This window comes from Hakea prostrata, chromosome 4 (genome assembly GCF_041222555.1).
Source record: "Hakea prostrata isolate BN-2017 chromosome 4, UWA_Hpros_2, whole genome shotgun sequence".
Taxonomy (NCBI): domain Eukaryota; kingdom Viridiplantae; phylum Streptophyta; class Magnoliopsida; order Proteales; family Proteaceae; genus Hakea; species Hakea prostrata.
This window is the reverse complement of record NC_142603.1, coordinates 16,010,939-16,034,605: the sequence shown is the minus strand read 5'-3', so window position 1 is coordinate 16,034,605 and position 23,667 is coordinate 16,010,939. Positions and strand designations below refer to the sequence as shown.

The 23,667-nt window shown below is 38.3% G+C and overlaps 1 protein-coding gene across 2 annotated transcripts; it reads left to right on the top strand.

Moving 5' to 3' along the window:
- Window positions 1-798: 798 nt before the first annotated feature.
- LOC149018168 (uncharacterized) lies at window positions 799-23,022 on the top strand. 2 transcript variants are annotated; one of them, XM_089152489.1, is made up of 10 exons: window positions 799-1,014; window positions 1,120-1,244; window positions 11,976-12,024; window positions 12,796-12,884; window positions 17,620-17,676; window positions 17,847-17,909; window positions 17,998-18,063; window positions 21,587-21,673; window positions 21,762-21,855; window positions 22,078-23,022. In XM_089152489.1, exons 2-10 carry the CDS (start codon window positions 1,140-1,142, stop codon window positions 22,581-22,583), a joined length of 1,116 nt encoding a protein of 371 aa, XP_089008615.1. In that variant the 5' UTR covers window positions 799-1,014; window positions 1,120-1,139; the 3' UTR covers window positions 22,584-23,022. The 2 variants fall into 2 exon arrangements, with proteins under 2 accessions (XP_089008615.1, XP_089008614.1); XM_089152488.1 differs by having other exon boundaries at window positions 799-1,006; window positions 22,078-23,021.
- Window positions 23,023-23,667: the final 645 nt, after the last annotated feature.

Below are 23,667 nucleotides of genomic sequence, written 5' to 3'. Positions count from 1 at the left end.
GAGCAAAAAGATTTGCTCAACGAACAATAGTATCTGCAGCATAGTTAAAAGATCTACTGATAAACCTGAAATCAACAAAGGAGAAATTTGCAATAAGCTGCTGAATTTCTTCAATGATACTCATACTTATTAAGTCGATGGATTGATTACTACAATTTAAAACATAAATGATAGATTGACAATCAGAAAATAAAATAACTCTATCAATATAAGAGTTTATAGCTAAATGAAGATCATCTCTAATAGCTTCAGCCTCCACAACAATGACTAATGAGCTATGGCACTACTTGGCCTGCAGATTTGATGTGGGTGGTGCTATAGGCATCAACGACTTGAATTGGGTGGAGAAATATTTTGTACATGCCCATTGCACCATAAGAATGACAACCATGGGTTCAACTTTAGCATTGTGCATTTGAGATGCATATGGCCATGATCAAATCGAGTGGTCGAGTTCGAAATCTCGACCACTCATTTTGCATTTTTTTTTTGTTACAATTATTTATGGTTCAAAAAGTTAAAAAAAGAAAATAAATACAAAAGGAGTGATTGAGATTTGGACCTCGACCACTTATTCCATCCTAAACGGTAGCAACGCCAACACTCTGACAACCATAGACAACGCAGCCCGGTGGAAATCCACTTTGGATGATTCCAAGACATGTATTACTTTGGATGTTCCAAGACAGTATACGCCTTTTTTGATGGCTCAAACCAGTTTAGGCAACTAACTATTTGTCTGTACTTTACTGATGGGGCTCAGCCCATTAGGCCGAAGCAACTGGAATTGTCTGATTGATCACAAAGTACGCACTACCTTATTGTGACTTTGTGAGTTCGTCCACAGACAAAGCATTGCTTTTGCTCACAGATAAGCCGATAGATAATAGATTCCAAGGACATTGAAGGTCTTGCTGAAACGATTTCGTTTCCAGTTCTGGTGTGAAGATTTAAATAGGAGATTTGAGATATCATTCTTCGAGATTGGATTAAAAAGAAAAACGCAGTAACTCAGTAAGTGTTGATTTCCATTTATTGTATGCTTTATATATGAGCTTTAATTTTGAATATGCGTTGATGGTTAATTGGTTCGTGAATTTTCTTGCCTTGGATGAGCAGAATTTGGAGCTGAGCTAGGGATGACAACTCGAATAGCTCCAGGTGTTGGAGCAAACCTCCTGGGCCAACACTCGGCTGAGAGGAATCAAGATGCCACCGCTTATGTTGGAAACCTCGACCCCCAGGTTTTGCTTCTTACAATCTCACCCTTCACCATCTCACTGCCCGTGTTTAATAATTTCTATATCTTTTTTACTGCCTCCTGCATGTTACTGGGTAATACCTGAACACTGAATCTTTCTTTGTTATGTGGAGGTAATCCTAACTTTGGTCTTTCAAATTGTAGTTCGAATGACGAAACTAGGGTTTTTGCAGTACAGTGTGAGAGAACGGGATTTATGTTACCAATTGGAGATTTGTGCTTCGGTTATTTAATGTCCTTAGGAGAACTAGCAGTTACTTTATTCAAGCTTTGCATTGGGCTTCTGAACCTGTTTTCTAGAATCATTTTCAAGCAATAACTGAAGGAATTGAAGCAGAAAATATTCTAAAATCACTTGATAGAATTGGTACTTGTCAAATATGTTTCTAGGAGGCTAGAAGTCCACATTGTTGTATTGTAGAGATTGTTAGGGGCTTCTATTGTTTGCTCATTTCAGGTATATACTGAACAGCGATCCATTTATCTTCAGTGTTTTCATTGTTCCTTGGTTTCAGAAAATATTGGTATGTGCTATATATCACTTCCTAATAGCCAAAGTTCAAATTTCGGCAGGGTACCCCATTTCGTCCCATGCAGAAAATCAAAATATTTCTGTGGAATGAGAAAGACATTTGGTTCCAGCGAAATTTCCCTTGAAATTTCAGGGAGTCCATATTTAAGTATGAATGCTCATGTTAAAACCATTAGATGCCACCAAAAAAAAAAAAAAAAAAAAAAAAAAAGAAAGAAAAAAAGAAAGAAAGAAAGAATAATAATAATAATAATAGAAGAGGTGATGACATAAATTGTTTCCTCAACGTGCCCAATGATTTTCCAAGTTATACCCTCTGATGTCAATTCCCCATAGAATTATTTGAAGGGTAGATCACTTGTAGCTTGGGATCAAATGCATGAATGCTTGGACTGTATGAACCATCTCTCCAAGTCTGTCATAGTATTCCTATAGATGGAATCATCAACATATGCTTAACCTAACCTAGCTATAAGTTATCTGGTTATACCGTTATAATGACAATAGCACATATATAAATCCACCATAACTGCAGGTCTGAGTGGGCAGATATAGCTGGGTGTTGGGTATAGGTGGATGCCTTTCATCAAAGATGACACAGTTTGTGAGTGGGTCCCATACTTGCAGGGAAATGATGAGCCCTAATTACGCTGGCCATAATAGCCATATTCTTATACTCACCATATTCAACATTCTCAGAATTGGAGCTACCTTGGCCAAAGGAGGGTGTGCAATAAATGTAGAGCTAAGATTAACTAAGAGAGAAGTGGACTAGCCCTGGTTTTTGTGATCCTCTGACATATTTCTTGCCAAACATCATTCATTTGCATCAACAGCATTTTGCATACCTGCTACTACCATCCTCAAAACTTCAGACTCCAAGAGTGTTAAACAAGCTTGTAATCCAAGATTCTAGATAATGTAGACCAAACAGGAAGAACAGAAGACCAAAATACTGTTTATGTTTTCATATGAGTAGTTATCACATCCCCATATTTGCTTGGTGGGAGTATTACTAGGAGATCCTGTGGGCCTATAAAGAAATATGGGCTTTAGGAGCCCCCTGAAGTATTCATGATAATGAATAGATATTCCTTTTATGCAACCCTTTGTCTTGGTGAGAGGATGAAGGGCTAAGACTATTGGTGACTTCCCAACTGGTGGTCTGATTGATCTTTCCAATAACCTTGCAGGCTAGTTTCTATTTGAAGCCCTTCTCATAAGAAGCTTAACATTTTCTCATCAGAATTGGCAGATTTTTGGAACATAGAATCCATTCCATACCTCCCCCACTTGATCCAAGTTTGGTGAAGTTCTACTGGGTGGTTTGGTTCTTATTCTCCAAGTTGCTAATCCTGATTTTGTTGCAATTTTGATGTTCTGCTGCGCCTGTCATCAATCCTTTTGTAGAGTTGTCTTAGTGAACTCTCCTACATTACTAGTATGAGATCCATCCTGTCCTCCATTGGTTTGTATTGATGGAGAATATACCCTCTAAAAAGGGTGCTTGCATTGTGGTAGACATATTTTTTAATCCTAGTTTTAGTTGGAGTCCTAGAGTTTTGAGTTTTAGGTTAAACATTATGGCTATATATGGTTAAAACTTCTAATTTGAGCCTTGATTGAATGGGTACGAGTTGTTTGTAGCATTCTTGACTTGTGAGATATCTGGTCTATTCCCCATTTCCCCCTCTATCAGCCCATTTTTGCTTGATTCAATGTCTTGAAGAAACCTTTCTGGTTGCTTGATGTTCTCTGCAAAGTTTAAAACATCTTCAACCAGTCAAGCTGCTATTCAAGAAGTTCTTCATCAGCAGTTAGTTGATTCTTCCCTAACCCCAACTCTTCTCCTAATCCTCTGGGTCACCAAACCCCAGTATCCCCTCCATCATTTGGCCTTGTTCCTGGATACATTATAGACCAAACCAGCTGTCACATCAGTCTCATATTTGGGTAGAATCTCTGCACACCCATTGTGAAACATAATTCAAGTAGCAGCCATTCTGACCATTATAAACCTTGGGTTCCTTCATCTTCTTGTTTTGAAGACCTAGAAATGTAACCCTAACTTGCTCCCATCCAACTCCTGCACACTTTCACCATTAAAATGTAATCTTCAACAATGGGCTCCCTTACATCAACAGATCCTAATCCTACCTTCAAACCCTGGGTTTTACAAACCACCTAAAACCCCATTCTTGACGTTGTTGAACTTACTAGGTCATATCAGAACTTGAATGTTGGATCCTTTCAGGGACAGGATTACATACTATTACTTCCCTTTCCCTTTCTGAACATTATCTTCATCTATGGCTGTAGGTTGATCACCCTCATCATTGTCATCCCTATCATCACCACCATGTATGTTATAGGTAGTTTTGACTGACAGGGGATGCAGAAAAATTGAAGTCTTCCTTATCATTTCTCAAGCCCAGTGAATCGTAGAGCTTCTATTGAGTGAACCTGGGCCCTCATGTGAAACAAACATGGTGACATAATCACACGTCTATCTACAATTTTGAAATTAGATTCACCGTTAGGCTCATTGAATACAAGAACTTGCTCTTTCACCCACTCGTGGAGTGGATGATGTAGTAGTTGGACATACCGAGTGAGTCCTTTGTTGAAAGTTGAAACTGATTTTTTTTGGGGGGGGGGCAAAACCTCTGTTATTTCGAGTAGAATTTAACCATAGCGACAGCATACTTGGAACCAGAAACAGTATTGCATTGATTGGGCAGTGGCATTAAAGTAGTTGACACAACAGACATTGGTAATCAAAGCCAAAGAGTTACAACCCGTTGTCTAAGCCATCAGTCTAAATAGGGCCCATGGGTGGTAATTTTGTAGTCTTTTATTTAGTTGGTTTCTTGTTCTTAATAAAATTCAGGTCATTATCTTAATTTATTTTTTTATTTGTGGGGTCCATGATGGCTAGAGCTTGCTTGTTAATGCTAGTTGGTCAATGCTAGTCTTTAAGCCCAGTTGTTTGATTTTTTTTAATAGGATTTGCTTGAAGTATTTGAAGTTTATCTAATCACTACTTCAAATTTTTAGTATAAAGATGTTTCCTGCATCAAATAGACACAACTAAATAAAAGTTTATTTCTGAAAGTGCGGGGGTTTTGAGTCCTTCCCCTACCACCTTCTCTTTTCGTGTTGCTGTTGACAGTCCCAGAACAGACACTCTCTCTTTTTCTGCCTCCCCTTCCCTCCCCTTCCCTCCCCTTTGATGCCATAGTGTACAATTAAGTGCCTGCCTGTTGTAGATATCACTGAAGGTTATCAACCATCTGGCTTTTGTTTCATACAGGAAACTGATATTGATTGTGTTTGTGAGACTCCAATCAACTTTTGATTTGTTCTATCATTCTGTTCTGGTGATATCTCCCATAGATTTCTGAGTTGTTAAGCCTGTTCTTCGTTCTGTGCAATCTGAAACTTTAGTTATGTGTAATCTGTTACGTAAGCCAGACCCGACTGTATTAATTTCATTTTTTGCTTACTTACTCAAACCTGCTTTATCATTAGTAAGATCTGCTAGTGCCATTGTAGTAAGACAGAATTGGGTGTTAGATTTGGCCATTTGGGTGATTTGGGTGATTTTGGTGTTAGTAGATTTACTTTCCATTTTTGGGGTTTCCTTATTGAGGGTAGACTTGCTAGGATCTTTTAGGATATTCTATATTTTCTTGTGAGATTCCCACACTGGTAAGATTTGATTTTTTCTGTATTTGTTAAGTTATTAGTATAAATAAACCTCTTGCTGTGTCCTTCAGACACAAGTCAGGATTCATTCAATTCTCTCAACATGGTATCAAAGCCAACTCTTATCTGAACCTTAGCACCACCACCATCTCAGGCTAGGAACAACCTTCCGCCACCATCTTCTTCTCTTCTCCTCCCATCACAACACCTTGAAGGTTCTTCCATAGCTATTGCCACCACCATCTAGCCTTCCGCCATTTTTTTCTGTCCTTTTTTTCCCATCTCAGACTGCTTTTCCTCCATTAGCCACCTTCTTCCCCATCTCCGGAAACACCAGAAGAGTTGCACTACTTCTGCGATCCTTCCAGCCCAATTGCCTCTTGATCCCTAGCTCTCCTACCACCTGCAACCACCCTAGAAGGTTCACACCGTCCTAGAAACTCTTCTAGGGCCAATTATAGCCACCACCAACAAGCTTCTAGCCCGATGATAACCTCTGGGGCCATCAATGGTCCTAGAGGTATCAAGTCCTCCTTTTCCCTCCTTCTAGCAGTACCATACTTCCCTCCTTCTAGCAGTACCTCTTGACTTCTATGGCCATTTTACTCCATCCTATGATATGGATGTTGTTGCCTCTTAGAAGTTGGAAGACAATCTCTGAGTGCATGGTCTTTTAGTAGGGTTGAATGTTGAGTATGATCAAATTCGAGCACAGCTGCATAGGTTCTTTACCAAGAACTTTTTCCTACTCTGGAACAAGCCTATGCTATGGTTGATACTGAGGGCAGTCATAGGATAGTGATTGGACACACCCAAACATCTAACGGGTATGCATTAGTTCCTGGTTCTGGCAGTAGTAAGTCTAGTTTTGGTGATTCTTGCACCTAGTGAAGTGCAAATATTGTGGCAAGGAGTATTATACAAAAGATAAGTGTTGGAAGTTACATGAACATCCAGTAACTCGTGGAGGAGGTAGGGATGAAAATAGGGGCAGCAATCAAGCATCTGTACACCAAGCAAATTTTTTGATACTTTGAGTACTTTAGCACCTCTTTCCTCTGATGAGCTCTAGCACCTTTAGCAGTTTCAGACTTGATGTGTCTTCTTTAGTGCTAACTTCCAGTGCATGTGTAGCCTCTACCATTGTTGAAGTATACGTAAATTTGTGATTTTACTGTTCACGTTACTGTTCACGTGAACAATATTATGCTATTGTTTTGATTATATTTTCTATTTCTAATGTGGGAATCTTGCTACATAAGTTTTGGGAGTTTTTTAAAAAGTATAGTTTCTATTTTGGTGGTAGTTTCTATTTTCAGAACTTTCTATTTTAAGAGTTAGGAAGTTACTAAAGCTGTAATATTTTGTTTTCTTCTTCTAGAGGACAATTACTTGTCTCTCAAGTTGTATTAGATTCATTAGAAGCTATAAATAAAAGTGTTCTGTGATTCTAGACTCTTAAGCAAGAATCACAAGCCTCTTCTACTAGTTCTTCATCTCTCTTCTCTTCTTCTTTTTCTTTCTTTTCTTTGTTCAAGTTCAGCTGCTGTTTTGATTAATTAATGCTTGTTTTCTAACATGGCATCAGAGCAAGTTTAATCAACCTAGGGGCTGTTTTCTCTCTCTTGGCTATCGTTCTTCTTTAACTTTTGAAGCACCAAGTATTTATGTATTAATACTACAAAAAGATCCTAAGCTTTTTGGGGATATGTCTACCTATTTGATTCAACTGAGGCTGCTACTACCTTATTTTTGTGTGCAAATCTGAAGTTCAATCTGCACTATACTGATGTCTTGGGTTTCCTCTTGATTCTTGCAAAGATATGCCCATAATTCGGATTGCAAGACCTAAGTATTGTCTTCCATTGTTTGTGCTATAAGTTTAGTTGCAAGTCGTATACTAGTACCCTTGTTTCATTGAATTTCTTTCTTCTGAAAAATTCTGCTGCTACCTTCTTACTTTACTACTTCTTCCGTTGTTTATTTCAGAATCAAGTTTAGCCTTCTTTTTATCTAATACTTCTACAAAGACCTAAAGAACTACTTTTCCTTCATATCAAGATCTGTTAGAGTTTCACATCTAGCAGAAGTTTGTTGCTATGGTCCAAGATCTGATATTATCCTCTTTGCAACTCTTTGTTATTGCACTTCTTCTGAGTGGATTGCTGCAGCAACTACTGCAATTTTGAGATTCCAAGCTGGTTCAATAATTTTCTCTTGATCTAATTTGCTCCTCTACCCTATTAAAGGGTTAGTGGTGGTCCAGACTCCCCCCCCCCTTGGTGAACAAGACTTTGTCCTGTGAGACGATTTTCTGCTACTTGATCAGCTTTATTGGTGAATAATACACTGCTCTATGGCTGCTACTTTTCCTTCTTGGGTTTCTTTTGTGCTCATACTTCTTGGCTGCTTCACTGGTCATCATTAATTGTCCACGTGTAATGTTACACGTGAGGGGGAGAATGGTACCTTATTCTATATCTATTCAAGATGTGCTGATGGATATTATTTGTGAAGATCTTTGCCCTCAACTTATGGCATTCTACAACAATATCATTACCTATCTTTACCTATATTACCCTTTTACCTTACCTACTTGGTCCGCAATAACCCATATTGTCTTTTACCCTACCTACTTGGTCCGCAGTAACCCATACTATCTTTTACCTACTTACTTGGTCCATAGTAACCCAAACTAACTTACCTACTTGGTCCGTAGTAACCCAAACTACCTTACCTACTTGGTCCACAGTAACCTATATCGTCTTTTACCTTACCTACTTGGTCCGCAATAACCCATATTGTCTTTTATCCTACCTACTTGGTCCACAGTAACCCATACTGTCTTTTACCTACTTACTTGGTTTGTAGTAACCCATACTACCTTACCTACTTGGTCCACAGTAACCTATACTGTCTTTTACCTACCTACTTGGTCCACAGTAATCAATATTGCCTTTTACATACCCATACTTTACCTATTACTTGCCTTCTTGCGAAGTATTTATATGGACATTGGAGTTGCAATTTTGAAGATTTAGCGTGGACATGTCTCCCTACTACAGGCATTATGTGGATAGTGCATTTTGCCTACCTACAACTTGGCTTCTTTCGAAGCATTTATTTGGACTTTGGAGTTACAATTTTGAAGATTCAATGTGGATATTTCTCCCTACTACCGGCATTATATGGATAGTGTCTTTGATCCTGCTGAAAAAAAAAAAATTTAAGTCCACCATTGCTCGATCTAGTGCTAAAGCTGAGTATAGGGCTATGACCCACACCGCTGCTGAATTGATGTGGCTTCGTTCATTGTTAGAGGAAATAGGATTTCCAGTTTCTGCCCCTATGAAAATGTTTTGTGATAATCAAGCAGCCACTTACATTGCTAGTAATCCAGTGTTCCATGAGAGAACAAAGCATATAGAGGTAGATTATCACTTTGTGCGTGATGCAGTGAAGAAGAAGCTTATAGCAACTCCTTTTGTGAGCTTTACTGACCAACTAGCTGATTTGTTCTCCAAAGCTCTGTTCAGACCAAGTTTTCAGTCTATCTGTTGCAAGCTGGGCATGGGAGATTTGTATGCTCCAGCTTGAGGGGGAGTGTTGAAGTATACGTAAATTTGTGATTTTACTGTTCACGTTCGTTCACGGTGATTTTACTGTTCACGTGAACAGTAAAAACAGCTTTTACTGTTCACGTGAACAGTATTATGCTATTGTTTTGATTATATTTTCTATTTCTAATGTGGGAATCTTGCTACATAAGTGTTGGGAGTTTTTTAGAAAGTATAGTTTCTATTTTGGTGGTAGTTTCTATTTTCAGAACTTTCTATTTTAAGAGTTAGGAAGTTACTAAAGCTGTAATATTTTGTTTTCTTCTTCTAGAGGACAATTACTTGTCTCTCAAGTTGTATTAGATTCATTAGAAGCTATAAATAAAAGTGTTCTGTGATTCTAGACTCTTAAGCAAGAATCACAAGCCTCTTCTACTAGTTCTTCATCTCTCTTCTCTTCTTCTTTTTCTTTCTTTTCTTTGTTCAAGTTCAGCTGCTGTTTTGATTAATTAATGCTTGTTTTCTAACAACCATTATTCACTCTGTTGATCCACAATATTCCACAAGTATTTTTGGTTATCACAATATCAATTCAACTTATCCCTCCTGGATAATGGACTTTAGGGCAACAAACCTTATGACTGGCTCATTTTTCTTGTTTCATACTTATTCCTTTGTTCCTTCTACTCAAGTTGTTTGAATGGCTGATGGGTCTCTTTTTTTATTTTTGAGAAGGGATCTATTATCTGTTCACCTTCTCTTACTCTATCTTCTGTTTTTGCATGTTCCCTAAGTTCGCGGCTAACTTTTTTTCTATTAGTAGCCTTACTTGTGACATGAATTGCAAAATAGCCATTTTCCCTTCTCATTGTGTGTTTTAGGGCTTGGTAACGGGGGCGTATGATTGGTAGTGGTAAACTAAAAGTGGGATCTACATTTTAGATCAGTCTCCATCAACTTTTTCTACGGCCTCTAGCTCCACTTCTCTTGCATTTTTTACTTTATTGCAGTGGCATTGTTGTCCTGGTCACATCCCTTTATTTATTTCACCTAAATTGTTTCCTGATTTAGTCAAGAGATGTAATTTAAATGACTTTCATTGTGAGGCCTACATTCTAGCTAATCAAACTAGACATATTTACCCTTCTTCAAATCATTGTAGTAGTGTTCCTTTTTCAGTTATTCATTTTGATGTGTGGGATCCTTCTCGAATTGTGTTTTTCTCTGGTCATAGGTGGTTTGTTACTTCATTGATTGTTTCACTAGGACCACGTGGGTTTGCTTACTTCACTAGAAAAGTGATGTCCTCCCGTGCTTCCAAAATTTTCATAATATGGTTAAGACACAATTTGGCGCCATAGTCAAAATCCTTTATACGGATAATGGGACTGAGTACTTGGTTGGTGCATTCCCCTATTATCTCGCTACCATGGCATCATACACCAAATAAGTTGTATCAATACTCCACCTCAAATGGGGTTGCTGAAGGCAAGAATAGCTATCTACTTGAGGTAGCACGTTCTTTAATATTTACTATGCATGTGTCTCCTTGGTTTTGGGTGATGCGGTTCTTACTACAGCTTATCTAATTAACCGAATGCCTTTTTTGAGTCTTAAACTAACGTTGTTCCCTTGAGCTTCTTTTAGGAAGAGCAGCCTTTACAGTTCACCTAAGGTTTTTGGTTGTGTTGCCTTTGCCCAAAACCTCCATGTTTATGGTAAGTTGGATCCATATGGGTTACTGTGTATTTTCTTAGGTTATCCTCCAACACAAAAGGGTTATAAGTGTTATCATCTTGGTTCTCGTCACTTCTTTGTCTTTATGGATGTTGTGTTCTAGGAGCACATTCTTTTCTTTTCCCCGACACCTCTTTAATGGAGAGTTGTAGTGAAGAGGTTTTGGTCTTGATCCCTCCTCTAGATATTTCTCCTGAGATTCCTACAGATGATCCTCCTTTGGAAGATGTATTGCATAGGTAGGAACAGCTGGTGGATGATAAATATTTTTGCTTCAACTTGAGGGGGAGTCTTGTAAGATAGATTCGGGTGTTAGATGTTAGTAAATTTACTTTCCATTTTTGGGGTCTCCTTATTAAGGGTAGATTTGCTAGGATCTTTGTTAAGATCTTTTTTTCTTCTTTTAAGACTCCATACTGAGAAGATTTGATTTGTTATGTGTTTGGTAAGTTATTAGTATAGATAAAACTCTTGTTGTGTCCTTCAAACACAAGTTAGGGTTCATTGAATTCTTTCGAGAGCCATTTTGTTTGACCAAGCAAATCTCACTAAGCGACCTGCTACCTTCCCAACTTCCTTTTCTTAATAGACAATTGTGGAAGAATTTTGTTTCAGAAAGCGAAGGTAATATGGATAGTCTTTAAATTAGCTGAAAATCTTTCTTCTTTGGGTGGACTATTCATTGGCTCATTGAATGCCTCAAGGTTGAAATTTGATGGCTTAGATATTAGTTCTTCCAGTTTCTATTTTAATTTGAACAACCAAAAATGATGGTTACAAGGATCATAATTATCATGGTGTCTAGGCAACCCAAGTCATTGGAGGGGGCATGATGCAAGGGACACCAACAAGACTCCGGCCTGGTGACTGAGGCTTTAGATCCCTGGCCACCTTGACACTATGGAAGGGATAATATATTTTCGGTTGTGATGACCTCTTGAGGCTATCCATTTGAGTGTCTAAATCTGGTAATATAAGGGTTTCCACAAGGTGACTAGTTAGGCAACCAGCATGCGCAAGGGTGTTCATTCATGGTCTTTCTGTAAAGTTGAACGCCACTATTCTCAATGGAGGCTCCATATTGGAACTGCTTATGGTTTGGTTTTATTTTATTGAATTTTAGTTTTGTAAGTCAACTGAACATTCGGTTTTGTTTGTATTTGGTGATTGTCTGTTTCAGGTATCTGAAGAATTACTATGGGAGTTGTTTGTTCAAGCAGGCCCTGTTGGTATGTTTCACTGTTTTCATTATTATAACTTAGCTGTTTGAGTAGTAGTTGGATAACTATCATGAATGTTGTGACAACCACTCATCCAAAAAGCTCTAGCTGCTAGGAAGGTGCATAATGCTCTATATTAATGTCCCCAATGCATGCGAATTTTACCGTAAGACTGGTTTCTTAACCTTTATTGCATAGTCATTTTGGCATGGCGATCCACAAAATTTATTGAAGTACTTGGAAATAAGAATACTAATATGGCTAAAGAGAATGGAAAATTACTTTTTCTCGACATGAGGACTGAAGTAGAATGATGGTGCTTCCCAAGTTGCACAGTTCACTTCTATTAGAGATATATACACAAGAGGACTGACAAGTTGACAAAGCTCAGCTAATCAAGTATGGCCAAGATCACTGCCGTTGAAAAGAAGAAATATCAATTGAGTCTTATCCCTTGCATTCTAATTTAATTTACCTATCGTTGCTATCCCTGCTGCATAATTTCCAATCTCAGATTCCCAGTGAGCTCTTTCAAAGGCTTATTTTTTCACAATTGTACGTGTAAATGAATTAGAGTGATTGGTTTACAGAGTAAGACAATTGTCGGTTTCCACAGATGAAACTTTTTCTTGAATTGTCTTTAGTCTGCATTAATTAGTCCAAACATGTACAGAGATACTTCCCCTTTACATTTGTAATTGAATTGTTCTTGAATTGTGTTTGGTTGATTTCTATCAGTTTCAATAGTGATAACATCTCATTTTCTTCATCATGTTACAGTCAATGTTTATGTGCCAAAGGACAGGGTGACAAATCTCCATCAAGGATATGGGTTTGTGGAGTTCCGTAGTGAAGAAGATGCTGACTATGTGAGTACTGCATGCAGTTGCATATTAATTAGCTTTGCTTTTATTAGATCATAAGAGGTGTTTCCATCAAGAAAGCAAGAGCCTTAAAGTTTTAAAAACTATTCAAGGCAAATAGCATTGGCATAAGATTCTCAGGAAAAGCTAGTTAAAATATATGAAAATGTTTGGCATGGTTTTTTCTGGTTCAATGAGATATATTGTCCCATATTTTATAAGGAAGGCTGTTAGCATAATCAGAAGGATGTAGCATTTTTACTTAGTGGTTGAAGATTGAAATAATTTTATCCTTTGCCATATTCTTGTGGAGAAATACAGAACTATAGTTACATTTAGTTTGCATAGTTAGTTTGTTGGGCGAGTTAAAAAGTTAATCTTAGTTCTAGTTGGAGATTTTCCATTTGGTTGTCGTTTTACTATTTTACACCCAAGCTGATGAAGCCTTGCCCAATTTCTGTTAATAGGATTTCATTTTCTATGCTTCTTGATAATTTGAGCAATGAATCCTCTGCATCTCTCCTTAGCAGCAAACACCCACCCCCACCAAAGGGGGGGAAAAGTATAAAATCCCCAGCACCCTAAAAAGAAAGGATTATTGTTAGCTTTTTGCATGAATGAGATCGTGCACCTGTCTTTCCTAATTTTTAGTTTGAAAGAAGAAAAGAAAAGAAAAGAAAGTGGTGCAGCTGGTTGGCTCCCGCCTATTCTTGAAATAAATAACTCGCACGCACTCCCTTTCCAAAAAAGATCAATACACCAAGCACTACACTTAGATTTATTGGGTTTGTTGCTCAGATGGATGAATGGCAAAACTAGGAAGGATAAGATAAGGAATGATTATATTAGAATTGGTTTGGGAGTTGCTCCCATAAGTGATAAGCCTCGAGAAAGTCGTTTGAGGTGGCACGACCATGTTCAACAGAGACCTATAAATGCCCCTGTACGGAGAAGTGATATAATCTAGATTGAAGGGACTAGAAGAGTTAGGGGTAGACCTAAAATAACCTTGAGAGAACTGTTGAAAAAGGATATACATAGCTTAGGCCTTGTATCTAGCATGACCTCAAACAGAACTGTGATTGGAAGGCAAAATCCATGTAGCCGACCCCATTAAGTTGGGACAGGCTGATTGTTGTTGTTGCTGCTAAAATATCGGTATTAAACTCGAAACTACTAGCGGATGGCCAATAACCCAAGGAAAGGAAAGAATTGGTTCCATTTTTCATATGATCTCCTCTTATAGATAATACTAACAAAATCCAACAGAGTTCTTTTTATATCACTTCGCCCTTTTTGTTTGGGTTTATTTTTTTCTTAATTTTCTTATTTCTAAACTAAATATATTTCTCTATTATTTCATTTTTAAAATTGAAGTTCCATAAGAAAGATACTTATTAGAATTAGGTACCAGGTCCCATAACAAACATTTTTTTTTTAAAAATCAAATAAATCAAATCATTTGATCTATGATTTTTATTGGAACAAAAAAAGGACCCGGCTAGGTATTGACTAGGCCAAGCCGAGGGAATAATAAAAGAAAGGACCTGAAATCTGAAATCAAAGAGATATTCCTTACCTTTTTACTTTATTCTTTTTTCTATTGAAGAGATTCCTTTTGAGCTCTAATGTTATCAAAATGGAATTGTTGAGAAAATTTGTAAATAAATTTTCTATAGATCTTAAGATCTTATCTGTAACAAGCTAACAGCAAATAAATTATTTATATTTATATAAATTAAAGATAAATTTAATATAAAATATATTAAATAAAATGAAATGAAATTAATAATTATTATTTATGATAATTATGATAACAATATATCTATGATAATAGTTAATAGTATTTGAAAAACTTTTTATTTTTATTAAGTATTAATCTTTGTTAAGATGGATGAGTGGCAAAACTAGGAAGGATAAGATAATGAATGATCATATTAGAGTTGGTCTAGGAGTTGCTCCCATAATTGATAAGCTTTGGGAAAGTTGTTTGAGATGGCACGGCCATGTTCAACGGAAACCTATAAATGCCCTTGCATGAAGAAGTGATATAATCCAGATTGAAGGAACTGGAAGAGCTAGGGTTAGACCTAAGACAATCTTAAAAGAAGTGGTGAGAATGGATATGCATAGCTTAGGCCTTGTATCTAGCATGGCCTCAAACAGAACTGATTTAAAGGCAAGAATCCATGTAGCCGACCCCATTTAGTTGGGACAAAGCTTATTATTGTTGTTGTTGTATTAATCTTTACTTCATGTGTAACTGTAACATAGTAAGTTGAATTCTTTTTGGATTATTCAATATTCAATTAGGAAAGATAGCTAAGTGGATGAAAGCAACGGATTGCTAATCTGTTGTACGAGTTATTCGTACCGAGGGTTTGAATCCCTCTCTTTCCCTTTTTTTTAATGACTTGAGATTTTTCTTTCGAATTGAGACAGCTATTATAAATAGAAATGGTTTGAATAAAATCATAAGAATATGTATGCTGTACACCCCCAATGGGATGGTAATCGGTTAGAGCATCGCCTTGTTGAGGCAGAAGCTGCGGGTTCGAGTCCCGTTAGTCCTGACCTAGTATCCGATGAATCCATCAATTTCTCTTTCCATTTTCTGTGAAGAGGGGGATAGAGAGTGGGATCTAATTCCCAATGGAGATCTTTCTTTTTATTTTTGAATAAAAATAAATAAGAGAATTCCATTCCATCAACTAGTACGATTGATGAGGGAGAGACATACCTGTTGAAGCATATACTTGACGGGTGAGTGCAGGGCGAGCGATTTCAAAGCGGACTTTCCATTCATTAGATAGAGAATATCGCCAAGATTCACACTACCGAACTTATTCCAATTCCGACAGCTCGGACTCAGATCGTGGGGATCGCCAGAATACTTCTTATCAACAAATACTCGGTATATCAATATTGATTCCATCCGAAATCTCTTATTAAATTGCTCATTCAATGAGCATTCTCAATATTATGCTTTGAAGAGGATTCTTAACTTCCACACTCTTTAGCAGGAGATTTTGCAAAAGTATATGGAGACTAAACCATTTGATTGTGTCTACAGATATGAAATAAAAAAATATGAATCAGATTATTAATCAAAAGTGTTATTAAATGTAATATTGGGTTTCGATAATCAAAATAGTATCAAAACATAATCTTTTCTCAGAAGGGAAAAAATAGATGATCAGATTGAAATAAACTGGGGCTGAAATCTAGTCTCAAAGATGGGGCCAATGCTGAATATTCCTGGTTTGTTGAATGACTGGATCTCAAGATATGGATCAACTATACTAGGAGGTGGATACTCAAACCAGATATCAGATTAATGACCAGAAATGTGGAATTACAGTACCTGATCAGAACTGATATTAGGGACTAGATTCTGCAATGATAACCAAAGAAATCCATGATGTAGACCAAGTGAAGAATAGGAATTCTTAATTTAACCATCTCAGAAGGTCTGATCTAAGGTTGAGTGTCTATCCTGGTGAAGTAACAACTCTTAAAAACTGGAGTACGATCTTGTGGCCAGATTCCCTGAGTTTATTGTTGAGCTGGAAAAAAAGAAAAAAAGAAAAAAAAAAGAGTTTTGTGTATGAATTCCAGAACAGAGATTGAGTTGCAAAAAATTGTATGAACACTTAATTAATGGAGAAAAAGATGGAGGAAGGAGAATAAGAACAACAAAAAAAACACCCAGGTTTCTCACAACCATAGTTGTCAAGGCAACAAGGCGAGGCGAGGTGATAGGGTGCGAAAAAAAACCAAGGCGACACCCAAGCAACGTGAGCAGGCATCGCTAGGCGACAAAGCAACACTAGGATGCCTTGACCCAAAGAATGGCCAAGATGCCTAGGCGACTCCTTGACAACTATGCTCACCACGAGGAGTTTGGATGGATCAATCACCAATTGGCATTGACCAAACACTAGATTCCTTAATCGAGCACTAGGGAATATTCAGGCAGGAAGGAGCAGCCAAAGCTTTAGATTGATTTAAATCTGTCTACAATGTTGAACCCCTTGCAAACTTAATATACATTACTCAAAAAAATTTACTTAAAAAACACTAAAATGCTAAAGGCCAAAGACTAACTTAAAATGATACTGGACATATAGATTCGTTATCCAGCCTAAATGTACTCCTAATAACAATTAAAATAAAGAAATATAGGTTACATAACAAAATTTTGCATGCCTGATCTCTACCCTTAGCATGGTCCTATTAAAGTTGCTCAATAAAAGAACAAACTTTCAATTAAAGCCCCTAACACAATATAAACCAACACAAGGTTTTATACCACTTAAACAAGCCTGTATAAGTGAGTTTACTGTTATTGTTGTCAAGGTGATGCCTAAAGTAATCGGTTGCCTACTGAATCAAAGTAGCTACTATAGTTAGAAGTTAGCTTGTTGTGAAACATACTTCCGTTATTCCCTGGTTATTCTTTTAGTAAATGATATCATTATATACTAGATTAGGAAAAAAGGAAGGAAAAAAACCCTGCAATTTAGTCCATTTTATCAGCATTATGGGACAATCCAATACTATTTAATCAACTAGATAAGGACAATCTGATGCTATTTAACCCACAAGTTCTCATGCTTTGTTGTACATTTTTTTCTCACTTGAAAATGCTGATAATGTGGGGCTTTTTCTTTTATTTTCTCTTTTTTTGGGCTAAATTTTGTTTCTTCCCTTGAACTAATGTTTTCTTATCATAATCTAGGCAATAAAGGTTCTGAACATGATTAAACTGTATGGGAAACCAATACGTGTGAACAAGGTAAGTGATTTTCTTGACTCTTGGCTCTTAACTGTTTATGGTAATCAAGGACTTCAGTTTTATTATCAAATAGAAGGTACATTTTTAGGTAATATATTATGAGTGTCTTTCTTTGTACATTATAAAATTTCATATATGATCTACCGTATAATGTTTCCATTTGTCTCCAGGCTTCCCAAGATAAGAAGAGCTTGGATGTTGGTGCAAACCTTTTTGTTGGAAACCTTGACCCTGTAAGTTGTCAGATTGTATCAAGACCTTAGCTGTCTCACCAACACCATCCTTACTCTGCTCATTACTTTTATTTGACTTGGTTTCCAGGATGTGGATGAAAAACTTCTCTATGATACTTTCAGTGCATTTGGACTCATTGTTACAAACCCAAAGGTATCGTCTTTCTTAGTGGCTCTACTTTTTTTGGTCTGTTTATTAGAATGCTGAGTAGAAGAGAGAACTGCTGCATCATATTTGCAGTTAACAACTGTGCATTCTTTGGCCTTTTAACTTCCTGTTTTGCTTAAAAATTTTGTACTTCCAGTCTTCCACGTTATCAGCTTAATTCCTCTATGCACACCTGGAGCCTTTTTGTTAGCAAGCACACCATCTTGTACTGTCGGAAGTGAAAGTTTTAGCAATAGAAACTTGAATGTTCTCTCTCAATGGCCTCACATGAAATCAGACGTTGATATAGGATGAGATTCTTTCAGCAAGTGGCATAGAGGAGCACACCAATGAGGTGCAGTGGGGTCCTTTCCTGTAGTGAGATGAGACGAGAGGCTCAAAGAACCTTATTCCAATAAGTAATCAAAATATTGCACCCATCTGGGAAAAAGGGTAAAAGGTTTAACAAGGGAAAAAGTCCTTCAGTGGCCCACATAGGGAGGAGGCCTTCTTATATGGTTTCCCTAATTGTGCAACATCATGGGGGACATGGTCTGGATTTCCCATGTGTGAAATTTCTGAATCAGATTTTATTATATTCCTCTCCATGTATTGTAATTTCCCCTGTTTTTCAGCTGTTTTTTTTAATCATCCCTAGCTGTTTCTTGCTCTAATGGATTTTTAAAGCTTTGTCTTGCCACATGGCGAGCCCCATTAGGGCTGAAACTTGACTGACAAACAAGGGGCCCTTGGTTCTGCCCATCTACAGAATTTGGGCTCCACTTAATCATCCATATGGTAGTAAATTGTAGAATACGGGAAGGCCTCCCTTGGTGGGTGATGTAACCCAATTCTAGGCTTAGGGTTTATTAAAATATTTTTCCTAGAACTTAGGATTAGCCCAGAATCCTTTTTGTTGAACCAGCAAGTAATTATCAAATCTGGATGGGATGGATAATATTGTTAAACTTGGGTTTGGGTGAGGATGGGGTTAACAAAATTCTAATGAGTTGACTTTAGGATAACTGCGATCTATGGGATGAACTAGGGATGATAAAGGTAGTGCTTGTGAGATGTTAGGGTTTTAACAAACTCCTAGGAGATGATTTTGAGATACCTAATATCACCCTTTATTTTAAAAGAAAATGAGGGGATTGATCGTGAAAGGTTTAGGGTAAATGTGGGCTTGATCTCTGATGGAAAGAAGGGTTCTTGCTAAGCTCTTGGGAGTCTTTGATGCTTTCCTTTTCTTTTCTGGTTTTCAGGTCTGCCGCAAGACAAAGAAGGGGAAAGAAAAGGGACCGAGAGCGAGAGAGAGAGGAAGGGGGAGCGGGTGCTGCAAGTTTTTTTTTTTTTTGGGGGTGGGGGGTGGGGAGGGTTTCAAGGGGCTGCAATGGGTGGGGAGGGGGTTTCTTGGGGCTGCACATGAAAGGTAGGGGGTGGGGGTGGGCTGTGAGTGAGAGGGGTTGGGAAAGCGGATGACTGGATGGGGGCTGCTGTACTTGTGAAGGTGCTGGACTGGTTGAATGATGCTGGAGATTGGATGAAGACGCTGGACTTTGTTGAAGACCACTCAAAATCTCATCTGTGGCCATCCCAAGAAGGCCACAACCCTTCCCCTCAAATCTCATTTTCCTTTTATTCAATTCAACCTAAAGTTTACAACAAGAGGGGTGGGCTATTTTTAGCCTTACACAAGGAGGAAAAGACTTAAGACTCTAATTGGGAAATAAAGATCAACTCAACTCGGGTTTCCTCTATTAGACTAGGATCCCCTGTACTAAGTAAATAACAGCCACACAAAATAAAGAATTTAACTTGCAGTAATAGACCTAATTATCCACAAGGAACCTTAATTTGAAATAGATTCTGATGGGCCCCTAGTAACTGAGGTATACACCTGTAACAAGTGGAAGGGCAGTAGAGGATCATGTCCAGCTGTGTCTGTGTCTGTTGAGGGACAAGAGCAAGCGAGAGGACAGGTGGCAGCTTAGCATTGGTGAACAACCCCAACCTTGCAAAGTACAGCAGAGGGATACTTCTCAGGTTGTGGCTTATGTGGAAAGGGAGTGAGTGAGGAGAACTATGGGTTATATTTGGAGAGAAGGGAGGGAAGAATTCAGTAAGGAAGAGTAGAGGTGCTGCTGGGGAGAGTTCTACTCTCGGGTAAGGTGAAGGTCTGGTTATTTCATAGTTGAATCGTTGGATCGAGGTATGGATCGATTGAACTGAACTGAGCAGTGTTGCTGCACTGTTCTCTTTACATCGATTTACTTTTGGATGAATGGATAGATGAATTAATCAGATTCCTTCTCTGTTCTATTATTTGTGCATGACTGTGTTGTGTTGAAAACCTGAGTGATTCAGTTGAGTGAAGAAAATGAGTTTTATCAGATTCCTAGTGGCACTAGGACTCAACTGACTCAAACAAGGAATTAAAAACAAATTTGGACCCAAAAATTAAAATAATTAACTGAGAGGAGAAAATGACCAAGTTGCCCTTAAGGGATCCGGCCAGCCCTTAGTTGCGCCATCTTGGTGGGGCCTTGGTGTCCAAATTAGGTTTTCAGCCAGGGTAGAATTTTGTGCTTATATCAGTGGCTTTTTCAGGAAACCTACTGAATGCTGAAATTATTTTTAATGTGAACATTCTGATGATGCTCGTCTACTTAACTAGCAACTGGCTGGGAATATCCAGGTGTATTTTCCTATTCATCCTTTTGCTTCTTAATCCAAGGGTCACGTTCCAATCAGTTCTGGAATCTAAAGCTATTTGATGCCTGTTTGCTAGGTTGCTTACATTATGACCCTCCATAGACCCTGAGTGGCAAGAGCCTTATGCACTGGGTTCATTGGTTTTTCTCTGTGGCCCTTTTTTAACCTGAGTGGAAACCTGAGTTAATAAAGGCAGTGGTTACACTAGAAACCTGCTTCAATTTGGTTCTCTGAACTACTACTTTTTGGAGCTTCAAGATGTATACCAAGTTTAGTAGTGGGTTGTAGTTTCAGCATTAACCAGCCAGGTACCCAAGACAAAATGGTTTTGTGACGTTGGAAGTATTCCTAAAGGCAAAGCACCATCTCAGTATGTAGGCTTTTCTGCTGTCGAATTAATGTGCCTAAATAGCCAATGAAAGAACCCTATAAAGATCCATCCAGCAGGTCGGTGGGTTTAAATTTCTCTACATGGAAAGCAGTGCCTGAGTTATAGTACAGCGCGAAAAAAAATTATTGACCATAATACCATCTTTTGCTTCCATAGCGTAGGGATTTTTTTTTAATATTACTAATATTATTATTTTTATAATCTTCTTATGCTAGAGATCCCATTTAAAAAGACAAGCTCTGCAAGTGGTTCCCCCAAAAAGAATGTATAGATGCTGATCAGAAGGTGGAGCTCTTTTGGGAGCATAGTAATTATTAAGAAAGAAAATGGATGACCTAGAATGATTAAATGAGATGCAAAGTTAATATAGGGGTCACAGCTTCCTATTAATGGTCTCTGATGCAACACTTGTTCCTTTTACAGATAATGAGAGATCCTGAGACTGGGAATTCTCGTGGTTTTGGTTTTATTAGCTATGATTCTTTCGAATCTTCTGATGCAGCTATTGAGGTACGTCCGTGGTTCTGTATCTCCAGTCGTATCTGAAATGGTAATAAATAGTTTGCTAGTAGTTACTTCTTTTTTCTTGTATCTTTAGGCAATGAATGGTCAATATCTCTGCAATCGTCAAATTACAGTGTCCTATGCTTACAAGAAGGATACGAAAGGGGAACGTCATGGTACCCCTGCAGGTTAGGGTTTTAAATCAACCATCTTCATCTTGTATTCACTAATTAATGTTCAAATCCCTTTGGGTTCTGCCAACTTAGTGGACTAGCTCAAAGTTCTAAGTTCTAACACCTTTCATTTTGAGAATCTTCTACCAACCACCTCCATCAATTTGGATGGTGGTTTTTCATTTATTTATTTTTAATTTCTAGAAATGCTAATTGTTTTGAACAATTGTAATGCAGAGAGAGTCTTGGCTGCAAGCAATCCTGGTACACAGAAAAACAGGCCCCACACCCTTTTTGCAAGCGGACCACCAACACTATCAAATGGCCCTCAGGCTAATGGTCCCATGGGGGTCCCTGTTCCTCCTCGTCCCTTTTCAAATGGTACCATTCCTTCTGGGCAAGTTCCAGCAGTCCGGCCTCCCCCACCACAGATTGGGGGATTTCCCCCTCCTATGCAACTAGGGGGGCAACAATGGCCTGGTCAGATGCAGCAACAGGGTCAAATGATGGTGCCACCTGTCATGCCTCCACCTCAGCAGCAGTTCAGACCACTTGCCAGACCACCACCACCTAATATGCCACCTCCACCACAGGCAGCTCTTTCAAGGCCTCCACCACCACCAATGGGTATGATGAATGCACCACCACCGGGCTGGCCACAAGGACCACCTCAGCATATGGCTGGAAGGCCTCCCCCGCCACCTCCAATGTCCATGCCACCGCCTCCACCACCTCCATCTTGAATTGATGTGATAGGTCATTCAGGGTTACAACCCTGAGGTGTATTTTTGTCAGGGTTATAAAATTTGGGTGGCATGGCCTGGCTGTTGTCTTTTGTTTTCTTTGTTAAATTAGATGAGGAATTTTCTTTTTCTGCAGCTAATATTAGACGAGATTTATTTTCCTTTTACTTGTCTTTTAAATGAGAATCGAATGGGGTAGTAATGTATAAAGCCAAATAGTGTAGTGTTTGGTGAAATTTTCTTCAGCTGACACTGTAAAAGGTGGGAAAATGAATTCCTTAGTGGTGAAAGTTACTTGCCATTTTCTGGACAAAGTGAGATCACATAATCCATAATAACCAAACTGGAAATGAAGTGGAGATGATGAGCAAGTGAGAAGAATTGCGACTCTTCGGTTTACCGGAAACCCTTAGAATCGGAGGAAAATACAACTGGGTTTGTTGTTCAGAATCTCCGTGTTCATACACTTGATATGATATGGTTTTGCTCTAATCCTCATTTTTAGTGGATTGATAATCTGGTTTTGTTCTAATCATAATGATTGGAACGCTCATCCAAGCTTTGTGATTTGTTTATTTTTTCCATTGGTGCTCGGTTATCCGGATTCTATTGTAACAGGTGAGTGAGACAAGGTTGTGCCAATGACTCGTTATCCTCTTTAATCCAGTGTTGTAGGTGTCGTTGGAGTACCCCCTTCCGTGGCTCCTTCGATTGTCACCCACAGTGCAGGGAACCAAAACGGCACTTCATCTGCTTCGTGGATGATCTATTCAGGAAGAACGCTGAAACCCTCTAGCGAGTAGCGACTCTCTACTGGTTCTGGCTTTGTTGAGCCTCACAAACAACGGTGATAATTGTGATGCTGACATTAGGACGATTTTTCATCAGGTCCTTGGATTTTCTCACGGCTCTTTCACGGCAAAGTACTTCTGAGTTCCTCTTTCATGCAAGGCTCTTGAAACACAGGGTTTTAATGCACTAATCACCATTGTTACAACAGTTGTAGAATCAGTCTGAACATAAGTAGAAGGTGACTGGGAGAGACGGATTTGTTCTTTTCTCTCTTGAAATTAATCGAACCTAG